Below are 19,308 nucleotides of genomic sequence, written 5' to 3' on the forward strand. Positions count from 1 at the left end.
AGGGTCAGCTGGGTGCAAGTGCTAGGCCCAGTATGTGCAGAAATCAAAATAAAATGAATGAATAAGTAAACAAAGCCTGAACATGTGTTTTTTAGTAATAGAGGCATATGGTTCTGTGGATAATAACATGTGCAGGATGTTAGGATGGAGACAAACACAGTTAACAGTTTCATCTTACAGGTATAAAAATTATTATTATAAATGTTCAGGGTTGTTTTTGTTTTTGGTGGTACTAGGGATCAGGTCTCCAGCCCTTTTTGCTTCAGCCATTTTTCAGATGGTATAACATGTTTTTGCCCTAGGTTAGTCTTAGACTGTGACCTTCCAACACAGTTGGAATCATAGGTGTGTAATACCGTGGCTTACTTTTGTTGAGATAAGGGATTCTCAGGCAGAACTGGAATAGAATCACAGTCCTCCTTTATGCTCTCTACCTTCATAGTAAATGAATCTACAGGCATGTACGACCATGCCTCATCTCTTAAATGTTTTTTGTTTAATATATAGCTGGCATCCAAAATTTAGCCTTTACTTGAATGTAATGGCTGTAAATTTTTAACCAAGTTCTATACTTACTATATTTAGTTGAGTTTAAAATTATTCTTTCATATATTTAAAAAAATAAACTGACAGTTATATAAAATATACTTTCTATTCATTCTAGGACTTAATTTAACAAAAGAAACTGAAGACCTACAATGAAGAGACATTTGGTGTTCATAGACTGGAAAACAAAAAAGAATGAATAATAATTCTCAGTTGGGTGCTAGATGCTCACTCATCCTAGCTACTCAGGAGGCTGAGATCTGAGGATCATGGTTTGGAGCCAACCCCAGGCAGGAAAGTTTTTGTTGATCATAGGAATTGAACTCAGGGCCTGGGTAATAATGTCCCTGAGCTTTTGTGCTCAAAGCTAGCACTCTAGCACTTTGAGCCACAACTTCACTTTGGGTTTTCTGGTGGTTATAACGTTGGAGATAAGAGACTCAAGGACTTTCCTGCCTGGACTGGCTCATCCTCCTGAGTATTTAGGGTTACAGGCATGAGCCACCAGTGCCCGGCTCCATAAGACTTTTTTTTTTTTGCCAGTCCTTTGGCTTAAACTCAGGGCCTGGGCACTGTCCTTGAGCTTCTTTAGCATAAGGCTAGTACTCTACCACTTGAGCCACAGCGCCACTCAGAAGCTCTGAACCAGAGCTTCAGGCATGCTAGGCAAGCACTCTACCACTAAGCCACATTCCCAGCCCCTCCATAAGACTCTTATCTTAGAAATATTCTACCCTTTCCCTTTTTCTTAAAAAATTTTTTTTATTATCTTTAATTGTACAAAGGAGCTACCATTTAACAAAGTAGCTTATAAATATAATGTATCTTGATCAGTGTGACCCCTTCCAGAGAGAATGGATTTTCTTCATAAACTCAAAATATACTGAACAGATACTAGTGTCCATTAAAGCTAGGCATTAAAGATATTTGCAAAAAAATGTAAAAAGTGTTTCTCTTAACAAATTTATTTTGGAGTAAATTCAATTTTTCATGAATTGTTTATCTTAATATATAATGGATCTGCTATTGTTATTTCTAAATGAATAAATGTTTAAATTTTTCTCATCTTATTTATTTATTGTGCTGGTCCTGGAGCTTGAATTTAGGACCTGGGTGCTGTCCCTGAGTTTTTTTGCCCAAGGCTAGTGCTCTACCACAGCTCCACTTCTGATTTTTAAGTTTTATTTAGTTTCCTATCTGGGCTGACTTCAAAACACAGATCCTCTCATCACAGTCTCCTGAGTAGCTAGGATTATAGGCATGAGCCACTGGAACCTGCTTTATTTTCTCTTTGAGGCAGGGTCTTGATATGAAGCCTAGACTGGCCTTGAATTTAAGATCCCTAGCCTTCAGCCTCCAGGGTACTGGAATTACAGTTGTGTGCCACCATGCCTGGTTCTTAAGTTTTAATTGCTAAAACAGTCAATACTGATAGGTACGACCCACAGAAACAAAGTCTCAGAGGTCCTTGTTCAAATTTTAGAGTCTGAGGAAGTCCTTAAAAGCCCCAATACTGAGAGGCATGCCTCTACAACAAGCCTTTGGCTTCTAACCTGGAATGTCCCCGAAGCACCTTTGCCAGTTATTTGTTCTAACTGGCCTCTCTCTACTGCTCTCTGCAGAGCATTCTTCAACAGCTGGGGCCTGCAGAGAAAAACAAAAAAATAGTGATAAATACATCAATGAAAAACTTGAAGAAAAAGATTCAAGGTTATTCCAGATCTAATCTTGATTCTTTTATGTAGAACTTTGCTACCATGGGCAAAAATCCAATACCAAATTGCTGACGTCTTTGAAAAGTGTTTTTTTTTTTTTTTTTTTTAGTGAAACTGTTATTACTTGTACATATAGAATTCAAACAGTTTATTATCATTAAACCACAGTGACAGAGATATTTTGGTTGGTCCTACCAACCAAGTCTACTAAATGGGCCATATTACAACACTGACTTATAAAAAGTCTTTTTAGGATAACTTTGGCCAGGCGCCAGTGGCTCATGCCTGTAATCCTATCTACTCAGGAGGCTGAGATCTGAGGATCACAGTTCAAAGCCAGCCCAAGTAGAAAAGTCCATGAGACTATTATCTCCAATAAACTATTCAGAAAAAGCTGGAAGTGGTGCTATGGCTCAAGTCATAGAGTGTTATCCTTGAAAAAAGTCAGAGTCAAGAGCCCAGGCCCCAGCATTCAAGCCCATGACCAGCAAAAAGCAAAGATAAAATCAACTTTTTAGTAAAGGAACTTGGATTATGGGGAAAGAACTATTAAAACAAAAGAAAGAGCAAATGTGAAGACTGAGGCCACTGAGGAAGAGTAGTAGGTAAGATCACAGAGGAAATGGACATGTAGTGCCTTGTGGGATTTTTTATTGATTTAATTGTGAGGAAAACTTGGGAAGTCACTGAAGGGTTTGAGTAGAAAAAGTATATGACCTAATTAACCTTTTTTAAAGTCATTCTCAGTGTGATCTTATGAATATTCTGGCTGGCTACAGATGGCTCATACCTGTAATCCTACTCAGGGGGCTAAGATGTGAGGATCGTGGTTCAAAAGCCAGCCCAGGCAGGAAAATCTGTGAAACTCTCATCTCCAATAAACTACTCAGAAAAAGCTGGAAGTGGTACTGTGGCTCAAGTGGTAGAGCACTAGCTTCGAGTACAAAGAGGCTTAGGGATAGTGCCTAGGCTCAGAGTTCAAGCCATAGGGCCAGAAAAAAAAAATTCAAGTAAATACTGGAACTATTAGTACAACATATATTCAATAAAAATCTTCTGGAGAATGAACTATGAATTAAACACAAGTTTCCAAAGGCAACCACATAAAAGATCGTACATAAATATATTCAAAACTCACTGTCAATTGCAAATTTAATCAAATTAATGCTATGAAATCCACAACTGAACAATTGTGAAAATTTAGATGACCAACCCAAATGTTTAGCAAAAAATTATCACAATTATCTAAGAAGGATGCTTAAATGATGAAGACTTTATGTATGGGTTGGAGGCGGGGCTCAATTGATAGAACACTAGCCAATGAATCAAAGTTTCAGGTACCAAGTATAAACCCCAGTCTTGGACCAAAAAAAAAAAAAAAAAGACTTTAATGTTATTTATGTAGTTATTTTTAAAGCCTGAATTATCTTATGTTCCCAGTTGTAACTAAAATTTAAAAAAGAATGCTGGCTGATCACTCCTATAATCCTAGCTGCTCAAGAGGCTGATATATGAGGAATACAATTTGAAGTCAATCTAGGCAAGAAAATCCAAAGGACTCTTCTTATCCCTAAATAACTAGGGAAAAGGCTGGAATTGAGGCATAGTTCAGGCAGTATGGTGCCAGCCACCAAACAAGAGCACAAGGCCCTGAGTTCAAGCCCTGGTACTGGTACCAAAAACAAAACAAAACAAAAAAACAACAACCCATGAAGAGTATCTAAGAGGACATCATACCATGCTGATATAGAGTTATAAGGAGCCCTTGGCACTGGAATGTGGTCAACAAATTCATGCTATTCTATTTGAGCCATGCTTCTAACTGGTTAAATGGAGATAGTCTTAAGAGACTTTCCTGCTCACGTGGCTTTAAACCATGATCCACAGATCTCAGCCTCTTGATTAGCTAGGATTAACCATGAATCACTCATGTCCTGCAATTGCCACCCCCCACATCACAGGCTTGAAAATAGGTCCTTGTACTTGCCTGGCACTCTACCATTTGAGCCATGCCGCTAGCCTTCTATAAGGATCTTATAAAAGAACACTGGTTTGGATTTCAAAAAAAAAAAAAAATAAGGCATTTATGAAGTAAAAAATAAAACTTTTGAAAACGAGTTTTATGTTTAGTTTTGTTTAATGTTTAGTTACATTTTCTTTAGTTACATATTCAGGAAGAATATATATTCTTCATATTCAGGAAGATATATATATAGATATATATACGAAGAGCCTATATATATGAAGAGCCTATATATATATATATGAAGAGCCTAAAGGAAATATATTTTAGCTGGGCACTGATGCCTCACGCCTGTAATCCTAGCTACTCAGGAGGCTGAGATATGAGGATCACGGTTTAAAGCCAGCCTGGGCAGGAAACTCTATGAAACTTTATCTCCGAGAAACTACTCAAAAAAGCCGGGAGTCACGTTATGGCTCAAGTGGCAGAGCACTAACCTTGAGCAAAAGAAGCTCAGGGACAGTGCCCAAGTCCTGAGTTCAAGCCCTAGGACTGGCAAAACAACAACAACAACAACAACAACAACAACAACAACGCATCATATTTTAATGGTTAATACCTGATGTCCACTCTAAGCTTAGGATAATACTGAGAAACGTATTTCCTGATGAGACTGTAGGAAGCTTCTTTAGGTTCACAAAGGCGAGTAAAGGCCAAGGGGAGCACATCCTCCAATTTTACTTGTGGCTCTGGATATACTGTAGAACTCTTCTGTAATATTGAAAATCATGTCATTATGTAATGTGGGGCTTTCAGTTCATTATGTTTCCAACTTAAAGGCTTTCCTCCATTGGCTGACAAATTAGCTGACAAATAGAAAACTATCATTTTTCCTACTTCAAACCACAATGGTGTAAACTGTGGGTGGATGGTCTGTACATATGTACTCTCCTCCACTTTAAGCAATCACTTCAGGGCTTTATTCTGCAACATTGCAGGACAACATCTTTGGCAATTTCTTTCTTTTTTTTTTTTTCTGGGTCGGTCGTGGGGCTTGAACTCTGGGCCTGGGCGCTGTCCCTCAGCTCTTCAGCTCAAGGCGAGCGCTCTACCACTTGAGCTACAGCGCCACTTCCGGTTTTCTGGTGGTTTATTGGAGATAGGAGTCTCACGGTCTCTCCTGCCCGGGCTGGCTTTGAACCGCGATCCTCAGATCTCAGCCTCCTGAGTAGCTAGGATTACAGGCGTGAGCCACCAGCGCCCGGCTCTTTGGCAATTTCTTACAGATAAAAATTTCAGATGGAGGCTGGGAAGGTGGCTCAGTGGTAGAGTGCTTGTCTTGCATGCATGAGGCCCTGGATTTGATTCCTCAGCACCACATAAGCAGAAAAAGCCAGATGTGGTGCTGTGGCTCAAGTGGTAGAGCACTAGCCTTGAGCTGAGGGACAGTGTCCAGGCCCAGAGTTCAGGGCCCAGGACTGGCAAAAAAAAAAAAAAAAAAGATCAAAAGAGTAAAGAATATACATAGAAATAAAAAGGAAGAATAAAGACCTTAACTTATTCTTAGGGTTCAATATGAAGTTACTAGAATATACTACTTAAACGTTCAGTTTATATTAGAAAGTTCTATTTAAAAAGTATAAAAATCAGCCAGGGGGCCTGGGAAGGTGGCTCAGTGGTAGAGTGCTTGCCTTGTGTGCATGAGGCCCTGGGTTCGATTCCTCAGCACCACATAAGCAAAAAGAAAAAAGCCAGAAGTGGCGCTGTGGCTCAAGTGGTAGAGTGCTAGCTTTGAGCTGAAGAGCTGAGGGACAGCGCCCAGGCAGACTTTAGGCCCCCTGACCGGACCCAAAAAAAAAAAAAAGAACTGACTGTCTAAAAAAATCAGCCAGGCACCAATGGCTCACGCCTGTAATCCTAGCTACTCAGGAGGCTGAGATCTGAGGATTGCAGTTTAAAGCCAGACCAGGCAGGAATGTCTGTGAGATTCAATCTTTAATTAACCACCAGAAAACCGGAAGTGATGTTGTGGTTCAAGTGCTAGAGCACTAGCCTTGAGCTGAAGAGCTCAGGGACAGCTTTCAGGCCCAGAGTTCAAGACCCATGACCGACAAAAATAAAAAAAAGAAAGAAATAAAGAAAATGTTCAGTTTTTGGTAAAAACAAAGTTACAGAAGAATTACCATTATTTTAATTATTGACAAATAAAATACTAAGTACTCCACTTTATTGTTTGTTCTTCAAGCTGAGTGCCAGGGGCTCATGCCTGTAATCCTAGCTACTCAGGAGGCAAAGATCTGAGGATTGAGGTTCAAAGCCAGGCCAGGCACGAAAGTCCGTGAGACTCTTATCTCCAATAAACCCCAGAAAACCAGAAGTGACTCTGTGGCTCAAGTGTTAGCCTCAAGGTGAAGAGCTGAGGGACAGTGCCCAGGCCCAGAGTTCAAGCCCCACAACCACACATACACACATACAAAAAGAACTGTTCTTCATATATCTCCTCAATTTTAAAAGATATTTCATGAAAAAGTATAATTTATATAGCTGCTTATAAATTCAACACCAGGCACTTAACTGGATTAACTGGGTTAGAATACTGGGCTTGCACACTAGCTATTCTCTTCAGTAGCTCTGTAGACTTGAAAGAAAGGTTACACTTTGCATTGTGCTAGGCACTCAGAAGCCACCCAATAAATGTTGCTGTTTTCAAAAGTAGTAATAGTATTTTAGTGCTCAAATTTTAGTAGAGACTTCTTACCTTTCTGTTTCTAGACTTCTGAGGTGTTTTTCTTGATTTCTGGACCACAACAAAACTTCCAGATGCACCTTTTCCTTTTACCTAAAGTGAATTAAGTTTTATTTAAATTATTCCAGTATTCATACTTATAGTTTTCTGCTAAGACTAAGGGAATTACACAATATCACACAAGAGCTGTTTAAGTGTTCAGAGAAAAAAAGAATAGGAACCAAAGATAGGGTGTTGATCCTAGCCATGCTACCATCTAATTACTCAATACTAAACAATTCGGTTAACCCTTTTGAGTTTTCATTTCTACACATTCAGAATTGGGGATGAATGCCACCGTGATACTAGGTTGAGTCTAAAAGAAAACAAAAACCTACAAAAAAATAAAATCACAAAAAATGTCCTGCAGAAGTGATGGGACAAAAGTCACATGAAGAGACAACTCCTTGGCAAGTTTAGACCCTATGTGGTCTCAGGCCATCACTTAGTTTTCTAATTATAGTTTATTTCTTATGCTAAAGTTATATAATAATTTTTTAGACACCACACATAATGGCATGTCGTACCATGTATTTCCACATATGAAAACACTTTCTTTTTTTTTTTGTGAAAATACCATACAGAGAGGTTACAATTACATGGGCAAGGTGAAAACACTTTCTTAGAACTTTAAAAGTTGATTCATAAACACCAGTTTTACTTGGATAAATGTTACCAATTAATAATCAATATGAAATACTTTTAGCACATTAATTGTTTAAGCATGGAAACAAAGGCAAGTCTATGGAGGCAAAGCAGAAATGTAGCCTAGAGGCTGTGCTGATATGCACTTAGGACATGGGAGGGGTATGTCATCTTTGGTTTTCATATTGGCTAGGTAAGACCTATTAATGAATGATAATTTTAAAGATTATTTAAGTCATGGGGCTTGAACTATGGGGCCTAAGCAATTTCCCCTGAGTTCTTCAACCCAAGGCAAATGCTCTACCACTTGAGCCATAGCACCACTTCCAGTTTTCAGGTGGTTAAATGGAGATAAGAGTCTCATGGACTTTCCTGCCCAGGCTGGCTTTGAACCACAATTCTCAGATCTCAGCCTCCTGAGTAGCTTACAACAGGGGTGAGCCACCGGCGTCTGGCAAGTCTATTTAAATATCATCTTTACATTCTGAAAATCCTTAACCAAAAGACAGAAGGGGATATGGTTTATTCACTGCTGAATCTCTCATAGTACCTGATATAAGAGAGGCTCAATATTTACTTTTGAAATTAAGTATTTACTGAAAGTTCCTTAACAGAAAATTTTTCTTATTTTTGGTGATACTGGGATGTTGAACTCAGGGCCTTGTCCTCGGCTAGGCACTCTACCACTTGAGCCATACATTCCATATAAGCAGTTTAAATGCCTGAGTGGCATAAAATTCTACACTAATTAGGGCCAGAGTCCTGGCTACAGTGGTAGCTGGCTGCAGAAAGGGTAGACCAAGATTTTTACCACTGTGCTATACCCCTGCCCTAGAATTCTCTGATTCTGACTGAACTACGAACTGTATAAGGTAACACAGATTATGCCAAGCTCAATATTGGTTCTAGGGTGTCAATGCATTCAGGTTTCTTTGATGCTTCTTATCAGGATGAAACTATTTACAAGGCTGAGAAATAACAAGTCTAGTTGTGTAAGTTAAGTTTTAATATTTATAAACCTAAGACAAAAGCAATTTTCTTTCTGGCTATTACAGTAATAGGATTGTCTTAACACTACTACTCATTTTCAATGCTACACAATTTCAAGCCTGAGTAGGCCCTGTAGCAAATCCAAGTAAGAGTACAATAAGCTGGAGTAAAAAAATCAACACTATCTTATTGCTTCAGCTCCTTAGAAGATACATGAATTATAAATACAACTGACACCAGTATTTTTGAAATCTGGCTATTATCTGGAATACTGTGCTACCATGTACCTTTGTTGGTAACAACAACAAAATACATACAGAGCCTAATATTACTAAAAATGGACCAAGCATAGGTGCTATATGAAATAACCTTATTTCTAACAGCTGTGTGGTACCTGTTTGATGACTCCTCTATTTAATTCTCTTTTTAGTGCTTGCTTAAGGAGATAGCCTCTTCTCTCTAGTTCCAGAGAAGGATATTTATGGATGATATATTTTCGAATAGCAACCACTGATGCACCACTCTTCTGGAAGCATGCCTAGAAAACAGATTTATCAAGCCATATATATTACTTATTTTCTATTAGAGAACTTGACACATACTCTGTTATTTTGGAGCGAACAGATTAACATGATTAAGGAAGAATGAACAGTATTTCAGTCCATCTAAGTTCACATTGGCTTTGAAGAAGTATATAATTATGAACTATTTCTATAATGAGTGTTGTGTTGTGTGTGTGTGTGTGTTGGTAACTGGGCCTGAACCTGGGGCTTTATGCTATCCCTTGGCTTTATTGCTCATGGCTGACACTCTATCACTTAAGCCATGCCTCTAGTTTTGCTTGTCTGGTTAGTTGGAGATAAGAGTCTCCTAGTGCTGGGTGCTGGTGGCTGGCTCACACCTATAAATCTAGCTACTCAGAAGGCTGAGATCTGAGGATTATGATTCAAAATCAGTTCTGGCAGGAAAGTCGATGAGACACTTATGTCCAGTTAACTATCTGAAAACTCGAAGTGGAGCTGTAGCTCAAAGTGGTAGAGTGCTAGCTTTGAGCAAAAAAGCTCAAGGACAACACCCAGACCCTGAGTTCAAGCCCCATGATCAAAAAAAAAAAAGAACTTTTCTGCCTGGGCTGGCTCAAAACCTTGCTCCTAAGATATCAGCCATCTGTAATCCTAGGATTAGAGGTATCAATCATAGCACCTAACTTAAAAGATAGATCTTTAGCATCAAAATGAGGGTAGCACAGAGCATTCTATCATTTACAAGATTATCTGTCTAGCCTATTTTATGAAGAGAGAATTTTGGCACACTGTAACAATTCTTCTGCAGGTTTCCCTTAAGTGTTAGCAGAAAACATAGTCTGAACAAAAAGAATAAAGCTGGGTTTACAGATGGCACAGTTGGTAAAACCTGGGGGGGGGGGGGGCAGTACTAGGCTTTAAACTCAGGACCTCACCCTTGCTAAGCAGGTGTTTTACCATGAGCCACACTGCAGCAGTTGGTATAATTTTTGTTGTTGTTAAGTTGTGGTACTTGAATTCAGCCTAGGTGCTAACCCTCAATCTTCAGCTCAAGGCAAGCACTCTACCACTGGAGTTACAGCGCCACTTCTGGTTTTCTGAGTGGTTTGTTGGAGATAAGAGTCTCATGGGCTTTTCTGCCCGGGCTGTCTTTGAACCATGATCCTCAGATCTCAGCCTCCTGAGTAGCAAGGATTACAGATGTGAGCCACTGATGCCCGGCTAATTTTTTTTTTTTTTAATTGGTTGTGGGGCTTGAACTCAGGGCCTGGGTGTTGTCCCTGAGCTAGTTTTTGCTCAAGGGTAGTGATACCACTTTGAGCCACAGTCCCACTTTTCTGATGGGTAATTGGATATAAGAGTCTCTTGGACTTTCCTTCCAGACTGGTTTTAAATAATGAGCCTCAGATCTCAGCCTTCTGATAAACTAGGATTACATGTGTGAGCCACCAGTACCCAGCTCAGTTGGTAAAATTTTAAGGGGAGGTTTTGAGTAAAAATTGAGGTGTTCTATTGGAATTTAATGCACTTTTTCCATTTCCATCTTATCTACTAATGTCCACAGAAGAATTAAGTATCTCATTATGTCTAAAAGCAGCAAATGTTTGTTCTTACATGCTTTAAAATTTGAAGCACAGAAAAGTAGCACCTGTTATTTCATGGTTATCCATTAATCCTGTTATGAATCATCTGCAAACTAAACTTAGCAGTTACCTGTTCTCATTTAATAAACTTAGTTGAATGCTATTTTATGCATATTTACAATAATGAAGAATGACTAATTTTAAGCCTTCAGAGTAGATGGACCAGAAAAGATAGTACTATATAAATCGTGTTAATATAGGTCACTAAATTCACTAATTATCTTTGAACTATTAATAATCTATTATTTATTCCTGATCCTGTAAGAAAACACAAAGCCAAGAAAATTAAGCAAAAAATAAGCTAAAATAATCAATCTTTTATTCCACCAAACTGACAGACATGGGAGTAGGTATGAGGACTCCTGTTTGACATATAAAATACTATCAGTGCTCTAAAATAATCATTTATAATACTTATGGAATATATACATAGGTACAATTATGTGTATACATACATAGATGCACAAAAATCTTATTCTGCATAGGCACATTTGTTTCACTATTTTAAAATTTTAGATCCTTCTTTATGTTCACCATAACCATGTTCCTTCAAACCAAGGCTGAGTGGACATGAAGTATAATCCTTGCAGAGAGGCTACACAAAGAACAGAGATCTTAAGATCTCAAGAAAGCTACTACAGGAAGAAAAGTTTTCTTAATTAAGTGAGAGCCTATGAGCCTTGAAGGAATGAAGAGGTCTGAAGGAAATCTCTGACAGTTCACATGAAAGTGCTCTCTTCTTGAATCTGAAATTACAACCAGGCTGCTCCTTCCTATGCATACCACTCTTGGTTAAAATTATTTGAATATCTGTCCCCAATCCTGAATCAGAAGGGTCCCAAAATGAAGGATCTATTTTAATTCCTCTTATCAATTGATCATGTGAAATAACACAAATTAAATGGAAAGATTTGGGCTGGGAATGAGTTCTGTGGTAGAATGCTTGTCTGGAGGAAGATGGGGGAGGGGGTACTAAGATGCGTATTAAATAATAAAGGTGGTAACAGATTTGAAGGTAGCCTTAATTTTTTTTTTTTGGGGGGGGGGGACGGTTGTGGGGCCTGAACTCTGGGCCTGGGCGCTGTCCCTCAGCTCTTCAGCTCAAGGCTAGCACTCTAGCACTTGAGCCACAGTGCCACTTCCGGCTTTTTTCTGCTTATGTGGTGCAGAGGAATTGAACCCAGGGCCTCAAGCATGCGAGGCAAGCATTCTATTACTGAGCCAACTTCCCAGCCCCAAGCCTTAAAATTTTTTTTAAAAAAACTAACATGTATGACAACATAAGCTAATGAAAGCCAATGGATTGTAGCCAAGTCATAAAGCCATATAAGGAAGGTATAAATTTATTATTTTGGAAGAGACAGGATGAGCAAAATAGTGCACTTAGAAGAGAGTTTCTTAGTTTAGGTATGAACAGTAAGGTTTATAAATATCAAGAGGCTCAGTACAAATGGCACTGAAGGTATTACTTTTAAACAAACATACTTAATGTTATTTTGTTCTCTAGTAACAATTCGATTTTGGAAGAGGAAAGACCTTGCTTTAAGTCTCTGGTTGACTGAGAGAAAAGTAGTCCATAAGTATTTGTTGAAAGAATTAAAATTTTTAGCCTTCAAAAACTATACTTAATCAACAAATTGAGTTAAAAATTTTCTGTTGATTGGAATATACTGTAATATTTGTAAAGCTAGTTTAAAGTAATTTTAAAAATTTTCTAAAGATAAATTGAAAATAATTATTAATAGTAAATGATTTCTGAAAAAAACAACATTGTTCATCAAATGTAATTATATTAGAAAAACATGCATCTCTTGTGGTTTTCATCTATTTAATTCTCCTTTAGGAAGCAAAAAGCAAGATTTGCTCTGCTGATGTCTGAACAAAATATACCATTTTTAAGTGAATAGGACTAATCTAAGATGACCCCTTTTTCAAATGAAAACTTGCCTTAATAGCCTCAGTTAGGATTGCATCCATCTTCGGACGTGGAGAAGAAGCCATTGGGGTTTGTTTCTGGGCCCTGGCTAACTGGCTGGCAGAAAGGGTGGCCCAGGAAGGTATTGTTTTTTTCACTTTCTTCTCCTTTTCTTTGGGCTGATCTTTCTCACTTTAAAACAAATAACTTTTATTAAACAAGATGAAACTCAAGAAAAAGGTACAGTCTACATTCTATGCCCACATGTTTCAAATTTGGGGATTCTAAAATGAGAAATTATAAATATTTGAGAAAAAAAATGCATTTATACTGAACAAGTACAGAGTTCTTTTGCCGTTATTCACTGAGCCATACAGTACAGCAACTTTTTACAAAGCATGTACACTGTATTGAGTATTGCAAGCAATCTATGGTAGACAGAATTCAAAGTTTGTGTTTTAGCTGTAACACTTAGTACTAGCTATCTGATTCATTCACATTAGCAAGTAATGATGTCTCAGTCACCGCAGGTGTAAAATTATTGTAATACTAACTACTACTATGAGATTATGCATATTCAAACAATTTATAAGTAAGACCATTACTTTATTCTAAGTAATCACAGATCTAACAGTAAATCTAATATGTGTACCATAACACTTTAAAACATAGCATAGCTGCTAAAAAATCCCAGACCTTACTTCTGCCTATGAAACACAATATAGGGTTCCCTGAGGATTACAAATACAAGCTACAGCTATTCCTGTTTTATTTAAAAAGCAATTTCTAACTTTCATGAACAAATGTGAAAGTAACACACCAAACACTATAAGCTATCATGCAAAATAAATAAAAAATTCAAACAGATTGGATCACTTCTTATAGATACAGATGACTGACTGTAAATTTTGCCTTTAGTTGCTCTGAACCAACTTCAATTGAAAATTTGATTGAGTACACAGAGGTTTACAAGTCACTCCTAATAATGGCTTGCTGTGATGCTTCTACATAAGCACAACAAAAATAAGTCATTTCTAGCACAGAGACAGGGATAAAATGACGTCTTTTACATCAGATTTTAATAGTTGTTTTTCATTTCTAAGTTTCTGAACCACGATCCTCAGATCTCAGCCTCCTGAATAGCCAGGATCACAAACATGAGCCACCAGTGCGCAGCTCCCTGAGCTTTTTCCACTCAAGGCAAGCGCGCTACCACAGTGCCATTTCTGGCTTTTTCTGCTTATGTGGTGCTGAGAAATCAAACCCAGGAGCTCATGCATGCAAGGCAAGCGCTCTACTACTAAGCTACCTTCTCAGGCCCTCATTTCTAAGTCTTTGACAATGCTTAAAATATTCAACATTTGCACAATGTATTCTATACACAAACACATACTGCAAGGCAGATAGGAAAGGATAATTAATTACTCAAAGCACGGCTCTGCTAACCACTACAAATTCTAAGTGCCATGTAACTACATAAAACCATTTCAACTGATAATTCTGAAAAGCTTATCCAAACAGCACATACCTAGCATATAGCAATACTGTGATAGTCTGATCTACTGTACTTTTACAGTCTTATCTATAAATGCCAAGAAGGCACAACTCCTTACTCCTTTTTGGTTTCCTCAGAAGACTTGTTTTCTTCCTTTTCTTCCTTCTCAGGCTCCCCCTTGGGCTGTTCTGTCTCACTAGACATAGCAGGTGGAGTTTCATTCTCTGGTTCTTCTACAGTGGAGACAGATTCCTCTGAACTGACATCTGGTTCTAAACAATCAGGTGAGAACTGTATCAAGTAGATATATTAAAAGCACTCTCCTAGTCAAGAAAAGGTCAGTGTTTTGCTTAACAGGTGAATTCTAAAATGAACAGCAGCTGGACACTGTGGCTCATGCCTGTAATCCTCGGAACTCAGACATGGGGCTGTGGCTCAAGTGGCAGAACTCTAGTCTTGAGAACAAAACATCACAGAGAGTACCCAGGCATTGAGTTTAAGCCTCAGGACTAGCACAAAAATAAAACGAACAACAAATGACTTTGAATAATTTTCTTCTCAAGAGAATAATTTTCTTCTCTTTCTTGAGGTGAGGTGGGGGGAGGGATGTGTATGTGTGTACTGTCCACTAAATTTCCTCCCCACACCTCTTTCATTCTTTTTTGTTTTGTGTTGGTCGTGGGGCTTGAACTCTGGGCCTGGATGCTGTCCCTCAGCTCTTCAGCTGAAGGCAAGCACTCTACCACTTGAGCCCCAGCACCACTTCTGGTTTTCTGGTGATTTACGGGAGATAAGTTTCATGAACTTTCCTGCCCGGGCTGGCTTTGAACCCTGATCCTCAGATCTCAGCCTCCTGAGTAGCTAGGATTACAGGTATGAGCCACTGGCGCCCAGCTAATTTCTAACTCAATGACTTTAGACAAAGATGCTCATTTTCAATACTAAGAACGTTATACTTCACCTTCCAAGAATGAGTAAGAGAGAAAATGCAATCTTACAGCTTCTTTCTTTAAAAGTTCCCCCATAACACTCAGCACTGAGGAAAAACTGCAATGAAATTCAAAGATTGATGGAACACTTCAAATAAAAGAATAAATATTTTGCCTTCTTTAGTTGTGCCTGCTTTACACTACCTGGCTTTTCTTCCTCTCCTTCAACAGGTTTGCTTTTGGGTGGAGTCTCCCGGGTAGAATTCACAGCCCGTCGAATTGGCATGGTGTTATCTTCTACCTTCTAAGAAAAGAGATGGCCATAATCAAACATGCACTAAAAATGTTTTCTCTTTCTCAAGGGACCTAACTGGGTGTCAAAAGATGTAGGAGAATTCTTCAAGTCAACTCCAGGATCTGATACAAATTACTTTTCAAAGTTTTTTTTAAATGAAATATGCTTCAAAGTATTTTATTTCAGATAGAATTTTATATGGAAATGATTATTCTTGGCTTGGAATAAATTTAGAAGGTTGGCAATTCCTTTAGGAATTTGTGGGAAAGGGGAAGATGAAAAGAACTTTGTATCTATTTTTCAGTCACCACTGTACTCTCCCTGAAGGTGGGGGAGGGAACATGTACCAAGAAGAACCCAGCAGAGCCTGAAGTCAGGGGTTGATCCAAGAGTGAGCTTCAAGAATGTGTCAGCCCCTACCTCACCTAACTTGTCCGCGTGGATCAGCTGAGCTCCTACTATAAGTGGGAGTGCCTTAGGATGGACGAGTTCACCTTGAGACGTATCAGTCGCCATTTAAAATAATTTCTAGGCCTGAATACAGGTTACACACTCTGAAGCCTCTGCTGTTAACCACAAGGATTTTTCCTAATGGTTTCAGTGTGGTGAAGAGTCAACCTAAAGCACAGAAAAGACCCGGTGTGAAGATTAACAGAAACAAAACTAAACTGTCTAAATTTAATATATATCCAAAGGGAGGGGGGGAATTAAAACTTACAGTTAGGTGACAGGTGATTTAGTTACTCAAAAAGAAAAAAAACCACCATCAAAATAGAGTATGTAAAGCAGTGACTGAGACAAATGCGTAAGCCACAGCAGCTGTTGCAACGTCCACATGAACAAAGGCAACGAAGACAAGAAAGCTCATAAGGAACCAAGCTCCATCCCCTCCTATTATCATCAGGGGCTTAGAAACACTAGGGAACAGTTTAGTCAAATGTTGGTTCAAGGGTCAGTTTATTAGACAATGTTTTTATTACTGTTCTCAAAGGGGTCATTAAATAAATAAGTAGATAAATAATCCTTTTCTCTATTAAGGGAAAACACAAGGACTCAAAATACTGCTGAAGAACTTTCTAAGAGCCTTTCAAACCAGAGGCTTTTAGAGAGTCAAAGGAGAATAGAAATATACTTTGAAAACCTAATTTGTTGTTGTTGTTTTTGGGTCCGGTTGTGGGGCCTGAACTCTGGGCCTCGGCGCTGTCCCTCAGCTCTTCAGCTCAAGGCTAGCACTCTACCACTTAAGGCCCAGCACCACTTTCGGCTTTTTTCTTTTTGCTTATGTGGTGCTGAGGAATTGAACCCAGGGCCTCATGCATGCAAGACAAGCGCTCTACTACTGAGTCACCTTCCCAGCCCCCAATTTGTTGTATTTTTAATGTAAGTAAAAATAAAATAAGAAAATAGTCATAGCTAAAACCTACAGTCAATCAAACCTGCCTTACTGATCATTAATACTGCTTTCCCCTCAAAAATTTCATCTGCTCCTGTAATTCTTGGCTAGCCTGAGATGGAAATGGGAGGAGGTGGAGACAGGATTTAGGACAGCCAAAAAAAAAAAAAAAAAAAAGTGAAACCCTATCTCAAATTAATCAAGGAACAAAACTAGGTGGCTCAAATGGTAGAGCACCTACCTACTAGATAGGATTTCACTGTTCAAATCCCAGTAGTTTAAAAAAACAAAAAACAAAAACAAGCCAGGTGTGGAGGCCAGCTACACCAGGGTTCATCTAAGGCCAGCCCTGAGCAGAAATAAGACCCTATCTGAAGAATAAGACAAAAAAAGACATGATTCAAGCACTTTTCTAGCAAACTTAAGGTCAAGAGCTCAAACCTTATAATGCTAAAATACAAAACAAAAAGAAAATTAACCCTATCTAGGAATTTAAGAGTTTTTAGATTGTCAAGTAACTGAATCCAAACCTAAAATGAACTAGGTAGTTTTTGTTGTTGTGGTTGCTGCTGTTGGTGGTGGTGATAATTGTTTTTGCTTTGGGTTTTTTTTCCCCTGTCTTTTTAGGGGGGCTAAGGGGTTGCAGAAAGGGAAGGGAGGAAGGGTAAACAAACACAATCATGGTATTCAGTATACACCATGTAGAGAATGAACTCTGTGGGCAGGGATGGGAAAAGCAAATGGTAAGAAATGTATTGATTACCTAACTTATGAAATGATAACCCTTCTGTACCACACTGATAATAACAATAAAATTATATAAAAAAACATTTCAACACAAAGAATGCTTCCAACTATGAACTAGCTGCAAGGAAAAGCAAAACAAATAATTTAAGACAGTATAATGAAGTAAAATTTACTAACACTACTCAATTAGAAATATGTACAAATATTTGTAATTAACTGTTATAAGAGCTGAAAATGTAACTTAGTGGCAGAGCATTTGCCTAAGCAGTGGGGCCTGGATTGAATCGCAGCACTACAAACACAAAGTTGCTCAAAACTATATAACATGTTCATTTTACAATTCACCTAAAAAATTACAAAATATAGAAATGAGCCATGCATGGTGGCACAGCATATGTAAATCCTTATTGCGAAACTTTCAGATGATGAGTTGGGAGGCCAGCCTGGGGCTGCATAGTAAAATCCTCAAAAATCAAACTTAAAACAAACAAGACCCCAGAAATGAGCTTGTTTTCTTATCTGTGATGAAGGCTAAGATGGTTTAAGGGCCTTATTTAGGTTTACAAAAGTTAAAAACCTGGAGCTGGGAATGTGGCTTAGTGGTAGAGCACTTGCTTGGCATGCATGAAACTCTGGGTTCAATTCCTCAGTACCACATAAACAGAAAAAGCCGGAAGTGGTGCTGTAGCTCAAGTAGTAGGGCACTAGACTTGAACACAGAGAGGCTCAGTGACAGTGACCAGGCCCTGGTTCAAGCCCCAGGACTGGCAAAAAAAAAAAAAAAAGTTAAAAAACCTATCTTGTGGGGCTGGGAAGGTGGCTCAGTGGTAGAGCGTTTGCCTTGCATGCATGAGGCCCTGGGTTCGATTCCTCAGCACCACATAAGCAGAAAAAAAAAAAGGAAAAAAACCGGAAGTGGGGCTGTGGCTCAAGTGATAGAGCGCTAGCCTTGAGCTGAGGGACAGTACCCAGGCCCAGAGTTCAAGCCTCACGACTGGACCCCCCCAAAAAAAAAAAACAAAACAAAAACCAATCTTGGGATAATTTACACACATACAACTAAGGCCTTGCACTAGCTAAGCAGGTAAGAGTCTCACTTCCTGCTCATTCCTAGGCTGTAACTTGCCTGTTTTAGGCTTTTCATAATAGGATAACAGGCATGTACCACTGTGCACAACTCTGGGTTGAGAAGGGTCCCACAAACTTTTCCCCTAGGGTGAATATCCTCCCAATTGCAGCCTCCCAAGTAGCTAGGATTAGGGGCATGAGCCACTGGTGCCCACTTACATTTTCATAATAAAAATAATGAAAACTATGTAAATCTGGTATGTTATACAAATACTATGAAAAAGTGGAACAATCATATGATAACAATAGTTAAATAGGCTAAGTTTCCCTGATCAAAGGTATCTTAATTTTTTTGTTTTTGTTTTTGGGCTGGTCCTGGGCTTGAACTGAACCCCAGTACTGTCCCTGAGCTTTTGTGTTCAAGACTAGTGATTTACCACTTGAGCCACAGCTCCATTTCTAGGTTTTTTTTTTTTTTTTTTGGTGTTTAATTGGAGATAGTCTCACAGACTTTCCTGCCTGGGCTGGCTCCAAACCATGATCCTCAGATTTCAGCTTCCTGAATAACTAGAACATAGGCACCTAGCTCAAAGGTATCTTAAAAAAAAAAAATTCCGGGCTGGGAAGGTGGCTCAGTGGTAGAGCACTTGCCTTG

The 19,308-nt window shown here is 38.7% G+C and overlaps 1 protein-coding gene across 7 annotated transcripts in view; it reads right to left on the reverse strand.

The window, feature by feature from the left end:
* Hp1bp3 (heterochromatin protein 1 binding protein 3) overlaps positions 1-19,308 on the reverse strand; it is a 34,766-nt gene that overhangs the window by 11,735 nt on the left and 3,723 nt on the right. For 2 of the 7 annotated variants that reach the window (XM_042688442.1, XM_042688444.1), the window contains exons 2-9: positions 15,866-16,063; positions 15,355-15,454; positions 14,340-14,493; positions 12,759-12,918; positions 9,039-9,182; positions 6,983-7,063; positions 4,844-4,995; positions 2,100-2,190 (exon numbers count right to left, since the gene is read on the reverse strand). In XM_042688442.1, coding sequence (XP_042544376.1) covers positions 2,100-2,190; positions 4,844-4,995; positions 6,983-7,063; positions 9,039-9,182; positions 12,759-12,918; positions 14,340-14,493; positions 15,355-15,454; positions 15,866-15,961 — 978 coding nt within the window. In that variant the 5' untranslated portion in view covers positions 15,962-16,063. Of the gene's footprint in view, positions 1-2,099; positions 2,191-4,843; positions 4,996-6,982; positions 7,064-9,038; positions 9,183-12,758; positions 12,919-14,339; positions 14,494-15,354; positions 15,455-15,865; positions 16,064-16,163; positions 16,579-19,308 lie in introns of those variants that run through there. The other 5 variants (XM_042688445.1, XM_042688446.1, XM_042688447.1 and 2 more) reach the window with 5 other exon arrangements.

Source organism: Dipodomys spectabilis, unplaced genomic scaffold (assembly GCF_019054845.1).
Source record: "Dipodomys spectabilis isolate Male_0828 unplaced genomic scaffold, ASM1905484v1 ptg000118l, whole genome shotgun sequence".
Classification (NCBI taxonomy): Eukaryota; Metazoa; Chordata; class Mammalia; order Rodentia; family Heteromyidae; genus Dipodomys; species Dipodomys spectabilis.